Source organism: Pygocentrus nattereri, chromosome 18, assembly GCF_015220715.1.
Source record: "Pygocentrus nattereri isolate fPygNat1 chromosome 18, fPygNat1.pri, whole genome shotgun sequence".
NCBI classification, from domain to species: Eukaryota; Metazoa; Chordata; class Actinopteri; order Characiformes; family Serrasalmidae; genus Pygocentrus; species Pygocentrus nattereri.
In genome coordinates, this window is record NC_051228.1 from 33,002,584 (window position 1) to 33,023,268 (window position 20,685).

General features: G+C 37.9%; 1 protein-coding gene across 2 annotated transcripts in view; it reads right to left on the reverse strand.

Annotated features, from left to right (window-relative positions):
* The window catches only part of opcml (opioid binding protein/cell adhesion molecule-like), a 354,110-nt gene that overhangs the window by 81,952 nt on the left and 251,473 nt on the right, over nt 1-20,685 (reverse strand). For both annotated transcript variants that reach the window (XM_037547481.1, XM_017691333.2), the window contains one exon: nt 11,981-12,216. In XM_037547481.1, the coding sequence (XP_037403378.1) occupies nt 11,981-12,216 (236 nt within the window). The remainder of the gene's footprint in view (nt 1-11,980; nt 12,217-20,685) is intronic.

A 20,685-nucleotide genomic window follows, 5' to 3' on the forward strand; every position in this document is an offset into this window, starting at 1 on the left:
CTCTTTAGAGTCGCTTTCCCACGCTTGGCTGCTGCTGCCGCTTTTCACCTTTTTAGCCTATTCATCACTAGCTCCTGTGAGTTGGGCAATGTCTGCTTATCTTTAATCCTGCTCCACTACACTCGGGTGTAAAAACCCAGCCTGGCCAGATCCACTGCACACCACCTGGACAATGCTGGCTCTGATGCAAGCAGCTGGGCGAAAGCAAACTCCCTCCTGAGGCCAGACTAGGAGAGATCCTCCATTTTAAACAGCAAAGTCTTCTTGATGCTAGACGGTTGTGCTAACATGTGTAGCATTAAGTGTCTGTGGCATTTAGCTATTTATAGATAAAAATAGGGACGCTTTTAATTCAGACGTGAATTACTGCAATAGCCAGCTTCCAAGTGGTGCACCAGTAGACATGCTGTGCTGAAAGGCAGGAATTAACCCTGTTCAGTAAACAGCTAAACTCAGCCATGTGCCATCTTTAGCTGGGTGTCCAGAAGGAATACAAGTGGTCACTTTTCCAGAGGAGGAAAATGGCTTGTAGGGGTCACTGTGTTACAGAGATACACACTGTTTCTAATACATTACTGTACAACATGGTACTGTACATAAAATATGTACAGTACTGCACAGATCTGAGACTGCCCATCATTTATTTCATTTCCAGTCAAAATGGCCATTAAGTACAAGTTATTCATCAGGTAAACGCAGCAAAAACATATTTATTCATAAATTATACAAACAAATTAATACAGTATCATTTTGTCAGTATGTACTGTGTCCACTCTGCCTTTATTGCAGCTGTTCTTTTCAATTGGCACATTCAGTGATGTTGAGACCTGGACACTGGAGCGGTCAGCCCATTGTTTTGAGAACACCAGCAGCTTCTTTGACAGGAAATGTGGTTCTTTTTCATCTTTTTTTTTTTTTACAGCTTCTGGACAGCTATACATCCTTTTGAATTCACAGCATTGACACGGACAGAAAACACCTGTGGATTTTCCCAGATCTGAAGCAAGAGTGGAGATTAAGAGCTTTAAGAACTGTTTATCTGATGTTTCGGGGGTCTACAAGGTCCTGCACAAATATTGAAGAGTCCCATTTTCTCTATAAAACTCCTTTTTTCCCAGTTATTTTTCTTTGACTTTCTTCTTCCTTAGGCAAGTGGATTACCTTATCTCTGCATAAACATCTCCTGGAGAATGCATAATATGTTTTTAATGGCCAACGTTGGTCTCTAACTCTGCACTGTACTATATCAAAATATTGCTTTGTACATAAGCCCTTTTTGGGCTCCCTAAACACATTTTATATTTTCCCCATTAAATTAAACTATAAACAAATAAAGCACAAATTACTTTATACTTTTACTATGTTGGTTGCTATTCCTTTTTATTTTGTATTTTTGACCAATTTCTGTGTATAATTTCCATCAATATGCATATCCAATGTATTTTTCAGTAAATTATTCAGCGGTGTATCTTTACACTAAGTAAAACTAGCAACCAAAATGCTCATTTTCCTGCTAATGCTAATAATTTATACTCTCCATGTACAAAAACAAGGCAGCATTGGAAGAAAAGCATTGTTCAAGACAGAAATGGAGAGTAAGGGTGAATAGAATAATATTAACCAGGTAATAAGTGAGTGCACTTTTACATTCTCTATTACATAAAACATCAGTCTTGCAGTAACATTTGCTAAAAGTTAAACAGACATATGCTATAGCATAGTGGATAACACCACTGCCCTGCTTGATTAGGGTGGGGTTTGATTCCCTGTCTGGGTAAAAGGGGAATCTGTGTACTATTTTCGATAGTTTTTACTTTGGCAGCACAACTTTGGTTTGGGTTTTTAACAATTAAATTCAAGTATGTTTTGTTTCTAATATGTCTAAACAAGTATACACTGTCCAGTAGTATTGTCTTAAATAAACTAAAACTAAAATGAGAACTAGGAGTAGTAATCCCTGATGAGAGAAAGAGAGCTGTAGGCAATAATGACAAACAAAGCTTCACAAAATGCAGATTTTAAATGCCGAAATACAGGCTAATACTACTGAATCAGTATCAATAAACAGTGTAAAGTATAATGTCATTATGTAAGTATAAATAGTACGATGTTGAGCACTAAGTGTAAATAACAAAATCATGTTATTTACACTAAGTCTCCATACCAGCATCATTCTATTTACACTTAGTGTAAACAGCACCTGCCTTATTATTCTTCTGGTTTCACCACGAAGACGGAAACTGCAGAAACGTCATTCTGGTTCCCTTTTTCTAGAGCAGGCTCTGGCACCACAGCACACTTACTGCAGCAGCCCTCTAACGCTCTTTATTAGTCTTTTTCCGCACTTTGTTCTAGTGAGCTGTGTGCTAATAGTAGGCAAAGCTATGATCCTCTGTGTTAAGCTCCCACTGTGATGTGTTTCAGATCCTCTATGATATTTGATCTTTTATGTTCAGTCAAATACCACGTTACACGTTATAAAGCTGCAGTTCATATACTGTCCTTACAGCTCCAGCTGCTCTATTTCATCACCCTTTTGGCCTTATTTCAGTGATTAAAACTAACATCTTTGAGTGGACATTTACAAAGAACTGACCTTGGGCTTAAGGTAGTTATTGTAGAATGCAAAATACTGTATTGTATAAATTAAAAATAGATTTTTCCTGCAGTTCTTACAACTCAAATTGATGATTACTGATTCAAAGTGAAACATAATTTTAGAAAAAATAATGTAAAAAAAGTACCTTCTGGGTGAATTTGTCTCCTACTGTTACACAATGCTATACACTGTTTTGTTACTGTACTATTTTTAGGTTACACTTAATTTTCAGAGGTTTTTAGATTCTCTACAGATGCTTTATTTCTAAGAAAATATCTTGTGAATATCTTGTGAAACAATATTAGGTGTAGGGTTGAGCTGGGCTGAGGTCTATATTTACCTTTTGGGTTGAAGTTAAAGTGCCCACATCTTGGAAAACAAAGTTTTCCCTTTTTTAATAAAATAGTTTGACGTAATACAACTAAAATGCTTCTAAACATAAAACATGTAAAAACATGAAAGTCTAAAGGTATCGTTTACTCCCCTGTCCATGCTGTCCATGTATTAAAGCTAAGCTGCAAATTCAAGGCTTGTGTGATATTACAGGAAATAACACATTTACATACACATCATTCATACTGAAGCTATAAGGAGTTTCAGCACAACACACTGTAGCCAGGGAAAAATTATAACACAAGAAAAATGTAGGAACTTTATAGATTCTATTAAATCTAAACTTAAACTTAAAGCCAAACCTAACCCTAACCCTAAAGAGCCCATATACTACATTTTTTAGGTGAGGTCCTGCTGAGGCCCCGCTTATAACATCCATGTGGCTATATATACCAAAAACAGCCATAATTCATTCTTACATGACCATTTTTCAAAATCTCTTTATCCCTCAGAATTCAACAGGCTGTTTGTGTTACTGTACCTTTAAGACTGATATATGTAAACAGCCTCTGTTCTGATTAACTGCACTGTATTGTACCTGTCTTTCCCCTTCCTGAAGCAAGTGGAACATTTTATATCCAATCACTGCATAAACATCTCCTGGAGAAGGCATTATTTGTTTTTAATGGCCATTTTTACTGAAAATTTAAAATATTAATAATATTATAATAATATCTCTCTCATTATAATAATATCTCAAAATATTGCTTTGTACATAAGCCCTTTTTGGGCTCCCTGAACACCTTTTATATTCTCTGCATTAAATTAAACTATAAACAAATAAAGCCTGACTCACAAACACTGTGAATTAAAAACTTTCAATTAGACACTTTCACAGAATTTACATACAACATGAAAATAGTGATGAAAACTCATATGTCCATAATATGAGCGGAATCTACAGCGGACTATCAAAATAATGTGTTACCAGAATTACCGGTAATCTTTGAAAGACTCTGCATGGCTTATTATTGATCAGTTAATCTTTTTTTTTATCATTCTTTCATTTTTTAAAATCTATTCATAGTTAAAATAATTGGCAGATGACTCAAGTTTTTTTTTACACTATTCCTTTACAATTTGGAATTACACTGAAAATATTGCACTTAGTGGCTATTTTGGTTGTAAATGAAATAAATAAAAGGACTCTGACTTTTGTGCAGTACTGTATCTTCCTAAATTCATTTTATTTTATTGAAAACACTGATGGCAAACTTGCAAAAGATGATTTAAAACTTTTAAACAGTATAGTTGACTTTCAAAACCTTTTATATGTTGTTCTCACGTTCTTTAGTGATGTTATAACGGTAAAATACGGGGTAATATGTGCTTCTAAAAGCAAGGCAATTAACATGCAAAGAGATAATAACCCAAACATTACTAAAAACATTCCAATATGACGTTGTCTTTAACGCTCTGGGCTCTTATTTTAAACATAAATGCTGGGCACCCTGTGGGCACATTTACAGTCTGTGATTGTCACAGATTATGGCTTTGTTCATATATATAGTCTGTATTATTCATGCAGACAATGCAGTGCCGACATGACCTTCAGTCAATTCCTGGTCTTAACGGTAGGCGTGGGCTGACTGTGGCCGCACAGAGAATATTTTATCTAAGATGTGTAATGACAGAGGCTGCATAATTGGAGAACAGCCAGTACATGACCACAACTGTTGAAAACACACTCCACAGAACAGTGCAGAAATAGTATACCTCTCAGCACACAATGAGAAGGTGGGAAGGTGAAGGATTGTGTCACATGCAAATGTTCAGCATCTTATTGCGATCACAGCAGAGAGACTCTACATAGACTGATGTTATAAATATATCCTAGTAAAGGAAGGTTCAGATTTAATTATGCATGTTAAAATGCAGCTTGATGTATCAAATGTGAAGGTAGCAATCCCACGGCTCTGATTTTGGAACATTAGAATTGGATAGAATAGATTATAATGACATTCGTTTGCATGTTCTTGTTTTTCTTGGGCTTTTTTCTAGCATTGTAGTTCCCAAGTCCGGTCTCAGTCTCGATCCTCAGCCTAAAAACAGCCTATCAGAATTAAGAAACGAATAGAATTATTCAACAAAAGCAGATTTCACTGCTCTCCGTTTCCCAAAAACTTTACCCACGTTCATTCCTACAGTAAGTTCATTTAATTAAAGTGAATCATGTAAAATTCACATTTGGGGAAAAGAACTGGACACTTATCATGTCTATTTGTTATAGCAGTCCCCACGTGTAGAAGACCACCCGGTAAGTGGCCCCCAGTGCTGTCAGAGACTCTATTTTATCCTTTTCATGATGGCTTAACTGTGCAGGTCTGAATGTTTTCATTTAGGAGTTTCTGAGAAGAAGGGACAGAGAACAGTCTCACCATCATTTCCAAAGTTACAATGCAATGTTGGGCCAAGATTTTAGCATAATAATAATAATTTTTGGCTTATCTAGTTATATTACAGTCCATTCCTGCTCTCAGTCTTGACTCAGACTTGATGTGTCTAGGTCTTGGTTTTGACCCAGACTCATCTCTAGTGGTCTTGAGTACAACGCCACTATTTTTAAATGTAATAATCCAAAGATGAGTCTGGTATTTCATTATTATCTATATTCCACAACTGTCTAAGTAGTTCCTCCATCCACTTTCATGTAGTCAGTGCACTTTATTATTACTTACTGTACTGTACCAGGCCTGGGCCACAGAGTGAGGTACATATGGTAGCTATATATATATGCCTATAAATAGGGTTTTCATATATATTCCTCTTTTTATATCATATAGCCCTTATTATTATGACTGTGCTGTACTGTGTGACTAATACTGGCTGCTAAAATTCCTTCGGGGTTAATAAAGTATCTGAGTGTCTATCTATCTATCTGTCTGTCTGTCTGTCTGTCTGTCTGTCTATCTATCTATCTATCTATCTATCTATCTATCTATCTATCTGCACCAACACTCAAATGCCAATCAAATCATTAGTGCTCTGCAGAATCAATCTTTCCTACATATTACATATCGCTGTGGACTGTGGGTGGTCCTGCTATGGGGCAGTTTTAAACTGCAAAAATGAGTTATAATATTTTAACCAAACCTACAGTGTTCATCCAAAAATTAAAAAGTGAACATAAAGCAGCACAACATGAAACACACCTTATAACTTAATCTTGAGTGGGTGGGGCTAAACAGATGCAGGCTAAATAGGTAGATAAGTGTCAATGTCCTGACATCACCAAAGCACCCAATTGAAAATGTCACACTAGGCTGTTTTTCGCAGCTTTTCCAGTTAGGCTGGAAAAGTGAATGGTACGTTCTGAAACAATGTTCACATCAAACTTTTATCATTTAAAGAAAATGAAGAAAAGTGTGGTGTTTAATTTAACCCGTTCAAACTCCTGACTAATGTGACTAACTGTAAAAAGCAACACATTTAGTGCAATGTGCAAAAACACCAACACTGCACCAAACAAGTACCTGACCCTCACCTACGCGCTTTCTGAACACGTAGAGCCATTACTCTTTGTGGATTCGAACGGCTGTGACTGTGCGTGGGCTCCTTGTGCCAGAGAGTCCCACTCGACCCATCCTTTATTCCTTTGAGAGACTTCAGCAAGTTTAAAACCTCCAAATACACCTCCCTCTCCTCTCTTTCAGCAACGCTTTCTTATCTGAGGAAAAAAAAAAAGTTTCTACAGCTTCAAATCAAATGCAAAATCACCCTCTTACAACAATGTCTGTACTGTTTGACAACCTTGAACCAGAACGATCTATTATGACCTCCAATAAAATTAGAGCTCCATTTTGCTGGGAATTTGACAGCCATTAATCATGCATGGGATCATTCGTCACACATCTTCCCCAATCCCTCCTGCTGTCTCAACACACAGTTTAACCTTAAACTGAACCTGATCTGCATATCATCATCTTTTTTGTCCTTTTTCTTCCTCCTTTGTCTCCTTTGCAGGTGCTGTTTTGCTCTTGCTGTGTTTTGTTGTCCTTGTACTGTGTTATTTGCATACAACCAGCCCAGTTTTACCACTATATTAAGATCATCCTAGCAATTAGAGAGCACTTAATGCTTTGACGCTGCTAGTTAAAATTTTATTCATGTGCAATTATGTAATTACTAGGGTTGCCAAAGTTAAAATGTTAATAATGTTGTTATTGTGATAAATTATTAATATCATCCACATTTTTAAGGTTGTTAACACATTTTCTTAGTTTGACGCTTCAAACCATCCGTAGCAGTGCAGGCTGAGGCCCAGCGGCCTGAATGTTGTATGTTGCTATAAAAAGCCCCGCAGTTGTAGCCCTCTCAGTTAAAATGAAGATTTTCAATGGCTTTTAAAATGATACTTTCAGCATCTTTGGCAGACTCTGCTGGACAGTGCTTACAGGACACCTATAAGAGAGTCAGCAGCAAACTAACAAAAGCAGTAGGTCACTGTAACTATTGACCATAACACAATACACAAAATCTCTTAATCGCAATTGACTAAACAAAATAACGACATTAACTGCAGTGTATTGTGTCAATCTGTTTAAAGATCTAGTAACTTTATTACTATGACTGTGCTGTTTTGTGTGGCTGCAAAATTTCCTTCGGGATCAATGAAGTCTCTGTCTGTCTGTCTGTCTGTCTGTCTATCTGTCTGTCTGTCTATTTATCTATCTGCACCAACTCAAAATGCCAATCAAATCATTAGTGCTCTGTAGAATCAACATGTCCAACATTTTAAATATCATAGTGGTCTTCAACCTGTGGGTGGTCCTGCTAGGGGGCCATTAATACATTTTTAACTGCAAAAATTTGTTACAATATTTTTAACCAAACCTAAATTTAAATTCTTCCAAAAATAAAAAGTGGGGGCTCCTGAGTGGTGCAACTGTCTAAGCGTTGGCCCCATCATCAGGAGATAACGAGTTCAATCCCTGGTGATGCTACAGCCATCCGTGGCCAGGAGTCCAAGAGAGCACAGTTGGCCTCGCTCTCTTTGGGTGGGTAGGATGGCCCCCTTCTTCCCTCATCACTCAGCATGATGCTGGTCAGTGCAGGCCTGTTAGCTGATGTAACAGATCTGGCGGTTGGTGCTTTCCTCCAAGGGCATTCAGCTGTCCAGTGATGTTGTGTGAGCGGCAGAAAAGATGCAGTGGCACTTCACAGGTCTTGGAGGAAGCCTGTGTTAGCTTTCACCCTCCTAGCACTGACAGTATCGTGTGGTTGGGGGAGTCCTAACTAGTGGGTGAAATTGGAGACGACCAAAATGAGGAGAAAATTGGGTAAAAAAAAAAATTAATAAAAAGTGATTGAGCCCATTGATTGGTCTAGCAAAATACTGGCTAGTTATGTTGGGATTTTCAGTGTACGTTGACGTAAAACATTAACTTTTCAATCATATGCAATTCATTCAATGGGATAAATGGTGAAACGGTCATTGTTTTTGAAAGGAAGTATTCCAATGCTTGGCCATCAACAAGTGACCACTGTATCTTAGACAAAGAAAACCAAGTAAAGGTCTGCATTCCCACAGGGCCTACCACAAGATCTTGTGGCCCAGGGCTAATTTTCATTGTGGTTCATGGGAGTGGGTGATTAACTGGCCCAGTGCTGGCAGGAGCAGGACAACATGTATGTGTAGAGAAATCCCACAGATTAATGATACATAAAATGATCCTAATAACTGCCATATATTGATGACATCTAACAGCAAAATAACAAACTAGTCAATTCATTCTAAATAGATGTTCTAAACTAGTTCTAAATAAATGCAAACACATGAATCATGTGACTTGCTTTCTTATAGGCTACAGAAACAGCATAGACTCAGATCGGATGGCCACAGCTGTGGAAAGTGCTCTTGAGAAAAACAAATAGATTATGAATATAAATATATACATATAAGATAACAATAAAGGCAAGTCTGACCAGCGGCAGTCATTTTCACTCTGACTAACGCAGATGGGAACCCGCGGGAGCAGGAGGAAATCCTGGACTAAAAAAATCCCACCCAGACCTCTAAAGACAAGCAAGAACTGAAACAAAGAAAATACAGAAGTACATACCACTAAGCTTCGCATGCATGGGAACTGCAAACAAGCAAATACGGCTCTGTGCTGTATGATCAATGGTCTCGTCAAATAAGGCTTTGCAGCCAAACAATTTACACTGACACTTGGAGACTAAAGGCCTCGGGATACTTCTTGCAGATACGATGGCTTTGGTGAACAACACAATGTAACTGTGGAGAAAACAAACATCTACAGATGGTGAAACTTCACTCACACATACACTATATGGTCAAATGTATGTGGACAACTGACCGATATGAGCTTGCTGTCAATCCCAATCCAAAACTATGGGCATTAAATGGAGTTGGTCTCTGCTCTGTGGCAATAACAGTCTCTGCTCTTTTTTGATTTTGGAGTATGTGGGAATTTGTGTCCCAATTCAGTTAAAAGAGCATTTGTGATGTCAGGAATTGATGATGGATGAGAGGGCCCTCACAATCAGCATTCCAATTCATCCCAAAGGGGCTCTGTTGGGCTGAGGTCAAGGTTCTCTGTAGACCACTGCAGTTCCTCCACATCAAACTCATTAAGCCATGTCTTTGTGGACCTCGCTTTGTGCTCAGAGGCACAGTCATTACAGCATGTAATTGTCTAAAATGTCTTTGTATGCGGTAGCATTAACATTTACCCTTTACTGTAACCAAGATGCCGAGCCCAAATCCTGAAAAATAGCCCCAGACCATTATCCCTCCTCCACCAAACTTTACTGTTGGCACTATGCATTCTGTTTGAATGCATGTTTTCACTGCTCCAGTGAAGTTAAGCGGGGACGTGCTTTACACCACTCCAGCCAACAGCCACATTATTCATGGTGATCTTCTGCAGTAGACAAACCACACTTTGCCCTCATTTATATAAAATTTAAACATAATCATGCACATGCTTAAAAAGCAAACCCATAAAACAAAAGTATTCAGCAGCTCATGAGCCATTTTTTTCTACAGTCGGCAGATCTGTGGTTGAGCAGCAGGTGCACTGCCTTCCTACTAGAGCTTAAATATTTTTATAATGTTAAAATTACGATAACTAAAACAAATAAAATGTGAACATAACAAAATGTAGCTTTTTTTAAGTGGTTGTGTGATGAGATTGTGTAGTGTGATCAATTTCATATATGAGGTGGCTTTTGTTTTGCATTTTTAGGGAGGAAGTTCTATGAGCAGTATGAGCAGTACAAAGTGAAAGTCTACAAATGAAATTTAAATCGTAAAAGCACAAAAAAGTAAATGCACTTTAGTAAAAAGACTGTAGTGAAGAATATAAATGTATGATCATTAGTATAACCATTGTTTTTTCTTCTTATTGCTATTGCAGATATTATTGATGCTGTTGAAAATAATTTTGATTATTTGACCTCAAATTGGGCATTTTCAGCCTATTAAAACATTACGCTCGCAGTAACACCCAAACATGCTACCACACGTGAGTTTGAGTCGGGGTATACAGTAAAGAAGATAACAAACAAAGAATAGAAGAAAACAACAAAACTGTTAATGAAACTGTTAGTATGCGTTCATTTTATGATCAGATTTGACGATGCACCAGTTTGATGCATAAGGGTTTAAAAGTAAGCCTAAATTTCTTACTTTGTAAAATTTGCTACTATCAGAAACAGTAATACAACATTAGTATATATAATATGACACTTTATTTTTGCTGATTGGCATTTTCTCTATGAAGATCTCCGACATCTTTAGTGATTTTGCCCTGTATGACAGCCCTCATGTTCATTTGTGAACAAAAACCAAGAAAGAAAAATTCCCAGGAATTCCAATTCCATTCCATATTTCAGGAATATTGAGATGAGGAATCTAAAGGCACCCAAGAGTTCAGTACATTCAGTACACATGGCTGAAAACTGTTTTCAAGCTGTTTTACTCACAGCTGTTTTAATGAACCAGACTCAGCAAGCAGAATCTACTATACACCCAAAAGCATTTAGTGGATGAATCCACATAAGCCTTTGAGTAATCAGCTCTTCTATGATTGATACAATGCTTCAGTCTTCACAAGTAATTACATTATAAACTAAGCTTAAATGGAGTTCTTTTGGCCAAATAAAGCCCATTTTGTAAGGCGCTCCAATGCTAATTAACGCTTGCTGTATCTAATCTCTTAAAATAATTGCCCTATCTTATTTATTTGTTTGGTTATTTTGCATGTGGAGTAATTAGTGTCAGGCCTAAGCACCAAAAGTTAATGAGCAGTAGATAAGAAGATGTTTAGGTTGCAAAAAATCAACCCCCAAAAACACACATTTTCTCTCACAACAACATTAAAAGAGCATATATTTCCGTCTTTCACTTAATCCTTAAACGTTCAGGAACAATCTGATTTAAAAAGTATAACTTTTACAGCAAATCATCCTGTGACATAAATAGCGTGTCTACATGGTTTTGTGGTACCAGGAAAGATCCGGAATGCTGGTGATGTTAATTGTTTTTGGAGCGCGAACGTGAGGGGAATTGATTGCACAGTAAACGATGACAAAAGTCTGCAGTTCGACAGCTGATTTAGTGAGTGCCGGCTGCGAGCGGTGGCTGGAGCTTTTTCGCTTTCACTCTCTTTCCTTCTGCTGCGTGTCCTGAATCAATATCTATCAACGATTTGAAATTAAACCCAGATTAAATCCCAATTTCATCACGGAGAGGCACGTCTGGAGAGATTCATTTAATTATATCAGTCTGCGGAAGGAGAATCGAAGTTGTTCTTCACCTTTATCTATCTTACTGAAATGTCAACCCAGCCAAAAACAATCTCGAGCAAGTTTTGATACAATTTCTGTAATCTCAACAGTGAGTGATGAAAACTGCGACTGTCAGAGATGATATTTCTGGCACAGGGAAAAAGAACTCAACGACACCTCTTTACAAATCTCCACAAACACCTGAGAGAAAACGGCCTCTGAAAAGAGGGTTACCTTGTACTATGAGATGAACTCTGGTGGATTCTGGCTTCTTGTTAGTGAGAATGGAGCAAACGTACGGCCCCTCGTCGTGCAAATTCACGTCCAGGATCTTTATACTGTACTCTGTGACCGCCGTGTTGTTCAGGAGAACCACTCGGGGGTCCAATGACCATTTCTCGTTCCCCGTAAAGAGGATGGTGGTCCGGTTCAGCCAAGCTACTCGAGATACCTTGCTGTCCACATTGCATCTGTTGAAACACAAGAGAAAATACAAACAAGTTATTCACTTCCTGTGCACAAAACAATCACCTGGTACCTCCAAATTACTCCAAATCTGTTGTCATACATGTGTTTATTTACATTTCAGTAATCTGATCATGGGGAAACTATTCAATCAGTCAATAACCATATTTATTTTTAAAAAGATGATGTATACACACCTACTATTGCTTTGCAACCCACCAAAAACCCACAAGGGATAGTCATTCTGACGAATTAATGAAGGGATATTTGTTAACTATACATAACATTTTGATGTAAAGGGGGGGTGGCTGTCACACTAACACTAACAAACGAGCTAACCTACAGCAGATACACTGGAAGGCGATGTGACAACATTTCGTTTGTCGAGGTAACACAGAGAACAGAGATGTATCTTTCCACCGATTTAGGTTCTAGCTAACGCAATCTAGCTACCGCAGTCGTCAGATGTCTGAGCGCGTCCTTAACAATGTGTCCTCGACGGCACATTCTTTGAACTTAAAAAAAGTGCATAATTTCATGTAGAAAAATGACTGTACTACAGCATCGCTCTAAAGAAAATCTCGGAAACCTCCGAAAACTCGGAAATTTAAAATTAGAAATAAGTGCATCATGTTGCAGCCAAGAATAATATACTTACATACTATATTATATCAAGCAGCATAATGAATTCATGATTTATGGACATCCCTTCTTAATTAAAATAACACATGGCCTCAACTTTCTATGGTGTGGAAACAAGATAATTAAGTCATGGCCACCACTTAGTAAAGTATGTGAATAAGATAATTAGGTCATGGCCACAATGCAGTAAGGCATGAAAAGGATAACCGAGTTGTTGTTATGACTTAATAAGGTGGATGAAATGAGATATTTAAGCTGTGGGAATGAGATAGGTGAGTTGTGGTTATAACTTAGTAAGGCATGGGAATGGGTTTTGGCTGTGACTTAGGCCCGGCTCACACTTGGTATTAACATCCATCTCAAGTGATCTGATCATAAGTGGACAGCGAGATGTGTAGCCATGCAGACCCAGCACACCCATCGGTCTCAAATGCTTCCCCACATTTACTACATCGGTCTCTCACTGCGTTTACTGTCGGACAAAAATGTACTGCCAGTCTGTGTTTAAGACAAGGCTGTTACAATTCAGACCACATGAACCGCTAATGCGTCTTATAAACAGTTGGTAGAGGAGACGAAAAAAGAAGCTGCACAGCTGATTACGGCAGTTCTTCTCCACTGGTGAAGATGTACCAAGATGCTTTAATAATAATAATAATAATAATAATAATAATGATAACTTCATTATATAGCCCCTTTCACAAACCCAAGGACGCTTTCACATTCATACTATAAATCTTATGAGGTCATACGCGTCCCTGACCACCTTTGAAAGCGGTTTGAATGACTGGATCACAACGTGTCTCTGAGGAGGATTGTACCTCATTCACAACCGGACTTACTTACTTAATTCGATCACCCAGGATGCATGTTAATCCCAAGTGGGAATGGGGCCTGAGTAAGGCGGGTGAAAGAAGATAATGATAAAGTCTTTGCGAATGGATATGAAAGGTGTAGGAATGAGATAGTTAAGTTGTGGCCATGACTTGGTAAGGAGTCTAAGTCGTTAGTAAGGTGTGGAAATGAGAGGTATGTCATGGTCATAGTCTTATAATAGCATGGGAAAGGGATAGTTAAGTTGTGGTCATAATGTAACTGTCACTTATATATCTTGTTCCTACATCGCTGTGGTCAGAAGCGAACCTCGTATCTTCATTTTTAAGGTTCCATTTCCATTATTTGACATAATTTGAAAATACCTGTTACCTTTTACATTGTATGTACATTTCATGATGAAGGAGCTAAAAGAAGTGACCCAAAACGACTTGGAAAAAAGTCTGATTCCATTGACTTACATAAAAAGTAAAGTATTTTTTCTTTCTTTCTTCTGTCAGAATAACAGCAACTCTCTCTCTCTCTCTCTCTCTCTCTCTCTCTCTCTCTATATATATATATATATATATATATATATATATATATATATATATATATATATATATATATATATATATCCCATTAGTCATCGAGCAGAAGGCAGGATACACCCTGGACAGGTCACCAGACCACTGCAGGACTCTCTCTCTCTCTCTCTCTCTCTCTCTCTCTCTCTCTCTCACTCTCTCTCTCTTTTTCTCTCTCTCTCTCTCTCTCTCTCTCTATCTCTATATATATATATATATATATATATATATATATATATATATGTGTGTACACACACACACACACACACACACACACATACCAATCAGACATAACATTATGTAGTCCATCTGTTTCTCTGCATACTTTGTTAGCCCCCTTTTACCCTGTTCTTCAGTGGTCAGGACCCCAATGGACCCTCACAGAGGGTGAATCATTCTCAGCACTGCAGTAACACTGTGGTGGTGTGTTAGTGTGTAATGTGCTGGTACGAGTGGATCACTGTGGCCACTCACTGTCCACTCTATTAGACACTCCTGCCATGTCAGTAGATGTAGAGTCAGAGACCATAGCTCATCTGCTGCTGCACAGTTTGTGTTTGTCATCCTCTAGTCCTTCATCAGCGGTCAAGGACGCTGCCTACAGGACACTGTTGCCTGGATATTTTTTGGTTTTTGGACTATACTCAGTCCAGCAGTGATGCAGACTGACACAGATCCACTCAGACCAGCACAACACGCACTAACAGACCACGACCATATTAGTGTTACTGCAGTGATATATATATATATATATATATATATATATAATAACTATTTTATCTCTGTTGTTTTGACATGTTGGTGCAGGTGTAGTACTGAATTTTGAATTGAGTCTGGGGTGTTTACAGCTTGTGGTACATCTCTTCTCTATCAAGATCTGTGCACATACACAGATGTACAAAAGCAAGACACCAGAACACATGCGCTGAATTACTCGATTACTCGGCCTGAAACCCAAGTTTCTTTATTGGAAATCTCGAAATCTAATACAGGATATCATAGCATGCTGTTCACATGACCACTTGAATAATCTGGCTGAAAGCAGATGAAGACTGTATTATTAGCGTGTATGTAAACAGACTCACTGAATGCTGGCTTTGTTGCTGCTGTCAAAATGACAGCGTTGCTTTGACCAGTGCCCTTTTATTTGCAACTGCAACTCTAATTATCATCATTTAAACAAGGATAATTTCATGTGACAAAAAGCTCTCACTGGCATCCACCAAAGACAGTAATGATTTATATTCCTGATTTATATCCTAGATACAATATGCAGCCCTAACCTCAAAGCATAACCTCCAATTCAACAGAGTATACGGCTGAAATATCATAATGCTCCTGTTATCTCCTCAGCAGCCTCACAACACAAAATAAAGGCTATGCAGAGAAAGTGAAGTATGAGTCTGCGGGAATGAAAACCAGAGTTCAGTAGAATTCTAAGCAAATATAAGCAGTTTTGTTGTAGAACACTCTTAAAAATAAAGGCTCCTAAACAGTTGGAAGACACCATATATTATAGTAGAAACTTTGCAATACACTGAAAAAATGATAACTAAGCAAATATTTAAGCAAAGAAGACATAAACCTAGCCAATATATCTAGTATGTTACAGTATGAGATTGTTATAAGAATATTATAAGATTATTAAACTGATTTCTACACATTTGTGTGTTATATATATTTTTAAACACCATGTCTAGTGAAAGTGTCATTCCATTGGTGGATAGTTTTACTTGTGTGAAATATTGTTCATTAAAATAAGCAGAACTTTCTGCCAATAAGACACTTTCACTGGAGAAAATGACCTAAAATGAATAAAAAGGTATAGACAATCAAAATAGTCTTGTAATATTCTTACAGCAGTGTCATAATGTAAAATATTAGATATATTGGTGCCTCCATTTAAGATGTTTTTACTTGTTCGGATGCCATTTTTAGCACTGAAGATGAGCTCTCATTTTAAAAAATAGGCAGGCCCAGAATTTTATAATTTACTTCTATAACCTAAGAATAGCTCCATTCGTTTGCATAAAGGCCCCTGTGGTTACTGAATAATGAGCACTTGTATGAGATAAACATGGAATGCTAAGGGGTTAAAGAACGATCTATTCAAAGGTTCTTCAGGGAGTTAAAAGTGGTTCCAAAGAATTATTTTAAAACCATATTAATGATAATAATAATAATCAACAACTGCAAACAAATGGAAGTGTGGATATTCCACTCTCTAGATATAAAAAGATGCACTTGGTTGTAAACTCCCTCCATAAGGAAATGTATTCATGAATGCTTCACATAACTGACAAAAGCTGTGAAACTAACTTCACAACTTATCACACCCCTCACCAAGAACGCCTCCACTGTTCATTAATTAGGCAGCGCTTGTAAAGGTCTTGAAGTTTATTTAATTCACTTACATTTCACTCCACCAGGTGGACATAACAATAAGCATATACGACCCTGCCTGTTTTGAGAAAACAGAGGTTAGCTATTATACAGCTTTTATACAGCTTCAGTTTTTTTAGCAATAAAGGTTGCAATACAAAGGCTTGGGGAGGATTTTTCACTTTTCAGGCCCAACATCTATTCAAGTGCCAAACATTCCTCCAGCATGGAACAGCAGCATCTCAAAATAGTCTTCCAATTGCCAAGCACGGCAGAGAGGAGCCTCCTCAGAGCTAAACACTGTCATTGCTTATCTGTCAATAGCAGAGGAAGGGCTAGGCCAGTGTGGTATTCTTCAATGACACTTACATGGTGTCGCAAAGATTTCCATCCCAGCTCTGCCTGACTCATTCGTATCTGCATGCAGCCCATAATATTCCACAGCAGCAATTTTTCTTTTCCTCCTTTCAAGGTCGAATCCACTACAAGGTCAAAGGCACTAAACGGATTATCCAGCCCTTTTTTGGAACACTATTTACCAGCACCCTCCATAAAGAAATAAAAAATTAGTCAACAACAGAGCACTTCTCAAAGATTCTGCGAATCTTGAGGGCAACAATAGAGCATGTGAAGTGAATGCTTTCTCAGGATATTCTTCAAAGGGGATGAGCTCATTCGAAGGGTGCTAATCTGCACCGAGTGGCGGAGTGCAGGAGAGCTTGCCGAGGATTCGAGCCATAGAAAACCACCAGATTAAGCTGCGCTCAATATAATCATGCATGCTCCGCACTTTTTTCGCTTCGGAATCGTACATCTGTGAACAAAAGCGAGAGGCATTCCGGTTTCCAGTTTTTAGCTTTACAATAACTTTACGCTTCTGTTTGACCTCAAATATTGAATGTTTCCTAAGACGTATCCTGTTCACTGGACACATATAAGGGTGCGCGATATGGAATAAACATAACATGATACTTTTAGACACTTTCATGATTAGGGATGTGCACAGTGAACCATTCAAATACTGATTCATTATTAAGGTATTTGATTCACTTCAGCAAGGAAAGACGGAGAATTAACGGGACTGTAAAACAGGGTGTTCACATACGTAATCATCCTGACTGCATGCCCTTCGACTGTGGGAGGAAACCGGAGCTCCCTGGTCACCCGGACAGGAATCGAACCCAGGCCCTCCTTGCTATAAGGCTGCTACAAAACACAAGTGCCTTAACATAAGGATGTGGCTGAGAAAGGCTATATCGCTAACTAGGCCAACTATTCTAGCTGATGTTTGCCAGGTCTACAAACAGTGAAAATGCATTTCTCTGACAAACTAACACGTTGGCACACTGTGCATTTGTAAGACCACGAGTCCTCACCCAGCATGAAAACCTACTGATTCCCTTTGGCTATTTTTGAATAATAAAACATGTTTTGAAATGTGTTCCTCTGCATGCTGCTGTCACCTAAAAAGATAAGGCTACAGCTGAAGTCTGGTTTTTTCCTATTTTTTACTTCCCTTCTGATTAACTGGTCATCCCTGCATTACTCCTTAAAGATAATTAAATATTAAATAATAAATTACATATTAAAATTAGACAAAATTACATCCTTATTCATGATACACTATCTGTGTCATGATATTTTAATGACATTGCTTTGCGAGTTGGAACGGACAAAATAAAATGATGAACATGTTGATGATTCATGTGTTTATTATTATTATTATTATTATTATTATTAAATGATTCAGATCATATTTAAATTTAAATATAAGATGAAGACAACATGAACATAAACACAAAACGGAGGTTGTTAAATGATCATTACATTTATTTAAGATCAAAATTTATTCAGCTTTAGGTCATGAACTGACAGGTGGACAATTACCTCTAGGATTCTCTGATTGAGAGCAGAATTCATAGTTCCATCAACTATGACAAGTCATCCAGGTCCTGCAGAAGCAAAGCAGCCCCAGACTACCATACTACTACCACCAGTGTTGATTGCTGGTATGATGTTCTTTTGGTGGAATGCAGTGTTAACCTTATGCAAGATGTAATAGGACCCATGTCTTCCAAAAAGTTCCGTCTTTGACTCACCAGTACACAGAATATCAACCCGAAAGTCATGCGGCTCATCTAGATGTTTTGGGAATGCGAGACTAGCCTTTGTGCTCTTTTTGGTCAGCAGTGGTTTGTGCGTTGCAGCTCTCCAATGAATGTCGTTTTCGCCGTGTCTTTCTTATTGTGGAATCATGTATATTCATCTTAACTGAGGCCAGTGAGGCCTGCAATTCTTTAGATGTTCTTCTGGGTTCTTTTGTGACCACTTGGGTGAGTTTTCGATGGACTCTTGGTAAAATTTTGGTAGACCGGCCACTCCTGGGAAGGTTCCCCACTGTTCCAAATTTTCTCCATTTGTGGATAATGGTTCTCACTGTGGTTCTCTGAAGTCCCAGAGCCTTAGCAATGGCTTTGCACCCTTTTCCAGACTGGTAGATTTCAAAAACTTTGTTTTTACATTTGTACTTGATTTTCTTTAAAATATGGCATCACGTGCTGCTTTCTGAGAACTTCAAGCTTCTTCACGTTGGTAGACAGGTTCTATTTAAGTAATGTTAGATGCAACAGGTCTGGCAGTATTTATGCCTGAGTGTAGCTAGTGAAACTGAACCCAATAGTCAATGAAATATGGTTAAATGGTTGATTTAGTAGCAAAGGGGGTAATTACTACCATGCAGCGATCACTGCAGCCCTATTATACAACTGTTTTTTTATGACAAAATCTTACTGGTTGAAGTATGTTCTACCCATTGAACCATAACAGCACAGCAAGTTTCTACTATAGAAACTTACATACATGTTCACGTTATTCATAATAACACACTCGCTCTTGTGTTGTATTGCTTACTTAAACACTGGTTGTTGTTTACCTATCTATAACTGCTCTGAATTGCTTTTTAGGATGATATAGTTGTTCAGTGATCTGGAAGCACTGAGGATACCCATGAAATACTTAGTAATGTGATGAAACTGATCACAATAAACGCTAAAATAGCAACATACTGCCCAGCCCTAGGTGCACAAAATAAGGACAGTACTTTTAACAATGTCCTGTTGCTGTGCCCTTTACTTTCTCCTACCGTCTGTTTTCCCCCTAAACACAGTAAATCAGTGTAACTAGGAAGGACATCTCCCGGATTTTATTAGGTCGTCAATTCTGTATGCAGAGGCCCCCATCATCAAAATGAGGCTGCTCATCCAAGCATGTCTCAATGTGGCCCATAATGATAAGTGCTGCTTGTAATTCTACCACTTCTTCTCATTTAGGAAGCAGCGTAAGCACTGGTACAGCACAGCCATGCCTAAACCCATTAGCACCAGCCATGAGCGTTTGAACCGTTTTGCTGTACGAAAATCGTTTCTATTCAAACTTGGTTTGCTATCATGAGCACTGAAGCTAATACCTTCTGTTTGTCTTTGTTTCTGTATGTTATGTACAAACCCAATTCCAAAAAAGTTGGGACAGTATGCTAATAAAAACAGAAATCTGTAAAAACAGAAAACAGTACAACACAATATTGGATATTTTATCTTACAAACTTTTTTTTTTACACTTATTCCAAATTTGATACTTGCAACACGTTCCAAAAAACGAGACAGGAGCGGGTTTACCTCTTTTCCTTTTAACAGGACTTAATCATTTGGGGACTAAAGCCATATTAAGCCATAAGCCAACAGGACATTTGTTGCCATATTTTGTACTTAATAAGACAAGTTTTCAATGCCCGACAGTTCTGGACTGCAGGCAAGCCAGTTTAGCACCCATACACTGATTACACAGTCATGCTATTGTAACGTGCAGTATGTGTATCTCACAATTAAGACCTGTCACAGTCTTACAATAATAAGATTTAATTACAACTCAGTATCTCATAAATATAAGTTGCCATCTCACAATAATGAGATCTCATAATAATAGGTTTCTCACAATTTTGACTAATTTGGAATTATGACAGTATCGCAATTATGATTTAGTATCTCATTTTAA